At 44.5% G+C, this 5,761-nt stretch overlaps 1 protein-coding gene across 1 annotated transcript; it reads left to right on the forward strand.

Moving 5' to 3' along the window:
• Positions 1 to 298: 298 nt before the first annotated feature.
• On the forward strand, positions 299 to 5,557 carry LOC306792280 (leukemia inhibitory factor receptor; the record flags this gene model as incomplete). The annotated part of the gene is made up of 13 exons (XM_079289353.1): positions 299 to 380; positions 1,014 to 1,070; positions 1,164 to 1,290; positions 1,417 to 1,565; positions 1,657 to 1,802; positions 2,644 to 2,851; positions 2,959 to 3,144; positions 3,443 to 3,574; positions 3,949 to 4,110; positions 4,439 to 4,582; positions 4,676 to 4,757; positions 4,840 to 4,921; positions 5,059 to 5,557. The coding sequence occupies 13 exons, from the start codon at positions 299 to 301 to the stop codon at positions 5,515 to 5,517; spliced, it is 2,016 nt and encodes a 671-aa protein (XP_079145479.1). The 3' UTR covers positions 5,518 to 5,557.
• Between the last annotated feature and the right edge of the window lie 204 nt (positions 5,558 to 5,761).

The raw sequence follows: 5,761 nt of genomic DNA on the forward strand, positions 1-5,761 counted from the left end.
GCAACTGCTCAGAGAAAAGAGAAATTCATTCAGAGATCTGGTCGCTCAGAGTGCTGCTGTGGTACAACCCCACATGCTGCGCAGCTCTATTTGTGGAAAGAAGAAGTACAAAGTGACTCCTGGGGACCTGGCGTCGGTTTCTCGAGTCCTTTGAACTGTGTCAGAAAGCGTCTCCCCGCCCCTCACAGTGTGGAACTCAACATATTTCCTTCTGGTTCAGTCTGAGCGAGCAGCTCCTGTGTGCATCATGACTCTGGGTGGCAGCCGCATGTGGGTGTGAGTCTGTCAATGTCTGACAATGGCTGGCGGCGGATTTCATTTGGATTTTCTTGACTCAAAATGTTCTTCCTCTGCACGTCGTTCACGTTTTGTCATCTTTGGTAAGTTGTCTTTCATGTTTCCTTTTGCACTTCATATTTTTAGTTACTGTTGGATGACTATATCGAACTGTTGACAGAGAAGAAAGTGAAGCATTTACATCTTTTTTTTGTCGGTGTCTATTTAGTTTTCTTTGTAAAATATAAATTACTAAATTCAGTTTCGAGAGCTATGGAGGATCTTTCTGTAACCTGCTGGATTATATCATTGTTACACATTACGGTATATATCAGTCAAACAACTCCAGTATTTAGTGTTCAAGGCAGATTCCCCTTAAAGCTTCCTTCCTCTGTTCAATTCAAGGTCTGATTATTGTTTACTACACGACACCCTCCTCTCAGGTTCAAGCATCAAGTCAAGGTATTTTACTTTTTATTATATTTCAACTTATTATTCATCAGACTGCTGCTCAAATATCAGCGATTTCATCACATGATCTCTAATAAATGGTTTCACTGATTTTTCTCAAAAAAAAACCAAAGAAAATGACACAAATGCCATCAAACAGATGTCCTAAAAAGTGGAATCATCTTGAGTGTTTCTCCGCTGTGAGACGAAGCGTTCTTGTAAGAATGACACAGAGAGAAAGTAACACCTGATCTAGTTTCACATCATATTCAAATTTTATGTTCCAGTGAAGTGCAGGTCACAGAACATTTCTTCCAAATATCAGCACTGTGAGATCCACCCAGGTAAAAAACAAACACACACATTTGAGTCATCCCAGATTGAATCATCAGCTGTTTAAACCTCTCCACTGTTTTTGCACTCCGCCTCTCCTTCAGATGGAGTTCGTGATTTGGATTGTTTTGGGGAAAATAAACGACACGGCCTGAAAGTGTGCGTGTGGAAACCTGGAACGAGCGCATCAGAAAAGACGTACACACTCATCGTACGACAACAAACGCGCAGGTAAGATTTCTCCTTTCTAGCCGAAATTAAATGACACACATTGTTTGACATGTAAAAAAACAACACACTTGCAATGATTTTTTTGACAATTGACATCTCATCTTTCAAACCACGTCTGTTTATCAGACCACAGTGCAGAGCTCACCACAACATCACTGAGTTCTCTGAAACCATCACATTGTTTGAACGCGTAAACGTGGTCGTGGAGGTTTTGGAAAACAGCGAATCAACAAATTGCACAAAAGCAGTTTTCAAGGGTTCACCAAAGACCATGTGTAAGTCCATGAAATCGTGTTTCTAAAAGAAAGTTTCTCTTGTTTTGATGTCACATCTCTGACTGAATATAGTTTTGTAATTATGTTTCAGTGCGATGCGGTCCTCCATACAAGGTGTCCTTCAGCCGCCACTCTGGAGGCCTGGTTGTGAACGTGAGCTGGCCACAGGAGGACATCAAGGCCATCGAGTACTACTCTGTCAGCTATAAAGCACCGGGCAGCCTGTCATGGAGCAAGGTCAGTTCACAAACCATGCTGTGAAGTGGTCAAACTTCAGAAAGCTCTCTTCCAGAGCTACAGAAGACATGTTTCCACAGGCTGAGTCGTGCTCCTTCCTACGGGGGAACGGACCTTTATGAGTCAAACCACTGGAGTTCCCCTTCCATCTGACCTTAGAGGGGCCTGTTGCCGTTTCTTTCTTTTACGTACGTCTTGATACATCTCTTTAGCAAAAGAGGATGTTGTTCTTCTCGAGATTCGCTGATTGAATAAAGGTTATGGTTTTAACAAGACATCTAAAAAATCTAGAATTTATGTTTCGAATAACTCCTCCTGGCATTCATTCACAATTCATTGTGTTCACAGACCGTGCAATCCCAAAATGCAACCAGATGTACAGTGGACAATCTGAACTCCTCGCTGGTCTACACTGTACAGATACAGTGCGTCACCAGTGAGAAGTGCCCGCAGTGTGCAGCGAGTGAAGCCTACACGGTCCCATCAGGTCAGATTGGTTTAAAGTCATATAACGTACAAATATCAGCAGTTTTTTATATATTGTGCGAGATGAATGCTGCAAAAACAATGTGTTTTTACTCACAAGAACAGGAGAAACAAGTGGAAATATTGCATCTTATATCACAATAAATAAATCTTTCAGAACTGACCACTCAGCCGGTCCTCGTCAACCTTGAAGAAACTGACATTCTTGGAAGAAAAGGCTGCCGGCTGCTTTCTTTCAACTGGAAGGTCATTTTTCACATCAACTTTTACTTCCACATGAAATATAATCGGGAGTATATCTTCCGTGCAGCCATGGCTGATGCCTTCATGATACTAAAATCAGCCTGTTTGTTAGTTCCCTGCCACGGAGCTGCATGACGGCTACCATGTGACCGTTTGGAAAGCGTCAGGAGAGGCTCCACGTGAGCGGATCAGCACCACTCAGCCCGGGATCAGACTGATCCTCTCATATTCAGCTTATCATCTCAACATCAGTGCTGTGAACAACGCTAGCACCTCCCCAGCTGTCAGCCGGGCGATACCGCAGCGAGGAGACGCGGCCCGTGAGTACTCACTCGTGTACTTCTGTTTGAACCTGAACAGGAGTCGCTTTTGGAGATCCAGCCTACGATATAATGAGAGTGGGTTCATCATGAACTTGTCCTCGCAGGTATGGGAGCCGGGATGCTGAACGTGACAGTCCACAGCAACACATCTCTTACCATCTATTGGAAAGACAACCTCATCAAAACCTATGTCTGCTATTCTGCGGAGTGGACGAAGGAGGGACATAAAGCAACGCACATGTCCTTCTATCAGAACAAAAACAACTATAAGACCGTATCTTCGTTACCAGGTGTGTAGATATTCACGTATTTTAGTCCTCAAGAAGTTCTGTTTACGTGCTACTTATTTATTTTGCCGACTATGTTTTGAAGAAACGAGTGCTTTGAGTATTTCAACAAATGCTTTAACTGCTACAAGCAGATATTTGAGGGTGAACAAATGAAAAACATTGCCAGTGAACCCTTTGAAGAGTCGTTCTGTGTAAATACGTGCCCCTCACAACGTCACTCAGCTGGTGATACGAGTAGTATGCAAACATCATTTATGGAAGACTTTGGTACCTGATGAAATACATTTCAAATACCCAGAGCCTTTGGAGCCTCACAAGAGATACAGCATGGCGCTGCACACACGGCCAGACAAGGACACCTGCAACATGAAGCGCGTGAACAACAGCGAGAGCACCTATGGGACAACACAGTTCTATTTCACTCAAGGATGTAAGTCACAGTCAATACACTTTCCCACTATTACCGTATGTAACGTGATTGGAATAGTCACACGTGTCTGTGTCAAATTTAAAGGGAATCCATCCAACAGTTGTGGAGACATCACAAATGTCAATCTGCTGGTGGCGCTGCAGGAAAAGCCAAGGGATCCACAAAATCTTTAGGATTCATCCTCTGGGGACCACGAATATCTGCACAAAATGTAATAGCAGTCCATTAAACAGTTGTTGAGATAATTCACTCCGCATCAAAGCGGTCGACTGACCTAGCATGGCGAAAAACAAGGATAAATATATGATCTATTCGACATCGATTCCCTTGTCCAGAAGAAAAGGCTCTGACTTCTTGATATTGTGCTCTCAAAGCTCCCGTCAGCGCTCCCGCAAACATCAGCAGCGACAACGCGACGCTGAATTCAGTGGCGCTGCAGTGGTCGTCCATCCCGGAGGAAGACATCAGAGGTTTCCTCCTGGGTTACGTGATCTACTACAATGAGTACCACCACGGGAAGTCAAGCACCGAGAGAAGTGAGCGTCCTCCGCCTTACACCGAGTTACACACAGCCTCTACCTGCAGCACTCTCAATGGGTTTCCTGTCTGCTGTGTTTGTTTACCACCGCCTCGGCCTCTAAAGGTTTCTGAACAACTTTGGCAGACTGAACTTCAAATGCTGACAAGTTGTAGAAACGTTATCAGTAAAAAAAAAAAAGAAAAGCCACAGCATTAGCAGTTGGTCTGAGGCTTCAGTGATCTAATGCAGACACCTCCAGCCTAAAGATCCTTTCTGGTTCAGTCCAACTTCAAAGCAGATGTGTCAACGGTGAAATGCTGAAAGGTGTCACTCTTTGATTGCAGATGTTACAGTGGATCCAATGCTGAACAGCTGTGAATTGGGGAATCTCAAAAGTGGCACAGCGTACGAAGTCCAGATATCAGGTTTCACCCGAGCAGGAGCAGGAGTACGAAGCACAGCGAGCCTGTTTAGAACCAATGATCAAGGTTGTATCCATCAAACGATGCATGCAATTACATTTATGATGCTTCGGTTTGCACAGAAACATCCCGACTGACTGTGTTTTTGTTTTTTCGTAGACGTTTCTAACCTAAGTGGCCTCATCACAATCTTTGCAGTTGTGGCCGCTGTGCTGATATTTGGACCTCCGATAATAAAAAGGTACATCCGCCGTCTTACACGTTAAACAAGCTGTCACACATTTCTTAAAGGGATAAATATCTAACACATCTCCTCTACTTAGAGCTAAAGTCATTCTGTGGCCGAGCATACCGAACCCTGGAAAGAGCGATGCAATGCAGAGAATAGAAAAGCCTTGTGAACTGGTCAGTGTCCATCTGGGATTTCAATAAATGAACGACCAGTTTTAACATCGTGAAAGCCAAAACGAAACCTCGAGTTAGCACGAGTGTGAAGAAATGAAGTGAGCTTAATAACAAACTGTTTATTTCACTTCACTCAGGATCTGCTGGAGTCCATCGACACTCTGAGGGTGGAGGAATGGGACACCAACAGCCTTCGGCTCGTTGAGAAAGAAGATGCGACCCCTGCCAGCACATCGCCATCAATGTTATCGCTTCTCCACGCGTCAGAGGACGAGGGAGACTCGCCAGAAATGACTCGCGACTGGATCCACCGAGACACCGAGGATGCAGCTGGAGATGTCCCGCCTGACAGCGCTGAAGAAACATCGCCGGACATCCGACGGACAGACACCCAGAGTTCCCCTTTCGCCTTTTCTAGTGCATACACAACATTGGATATGTTTCAGCGGGGCACGCCGGCGAACACGTCGGTTAGTCAAGCCATGGAAAGCAAACCAGAGGACACAGACCCGACTGTGGGAAAATCAGGATTGGACTACATAAGACAATTTAGCACCAGTCCGATAACTGACAGAAAGATGGCCACAATTTTGTGAAAACTGTTTAGAACAGGACTGCAGACCATGAAGAGCCAAGAACACGGGATCATAAGAACCATCATGCATCCATGTTTTCATGATCCATAAAGACAGAAGTTAAGTTCTCCACTGTCCATGCACATCCACATCTCTGCTCATTTCTGTAGCACTTTACCTGCTGTACATCCCTGAACATACCGTACTTTTACATCTGAACACCTCATGATGGAAACATGACTGAAAATGCTTTAAGAGCACGAGC

This window comes from Melanostigma gelatinosum, assembly GCF_949748355.1.
Source record: "Melanostigma gelatinosum genome assembly, chromosome: 18".
NCBI classification, from domain to species: domain Eukaryota; kingdom Metazoa; phylum Chordata; class Actinopteri; order Perciformes; family Zoarcidae; genus Melanostigma; species Melanostigma gelatinosum.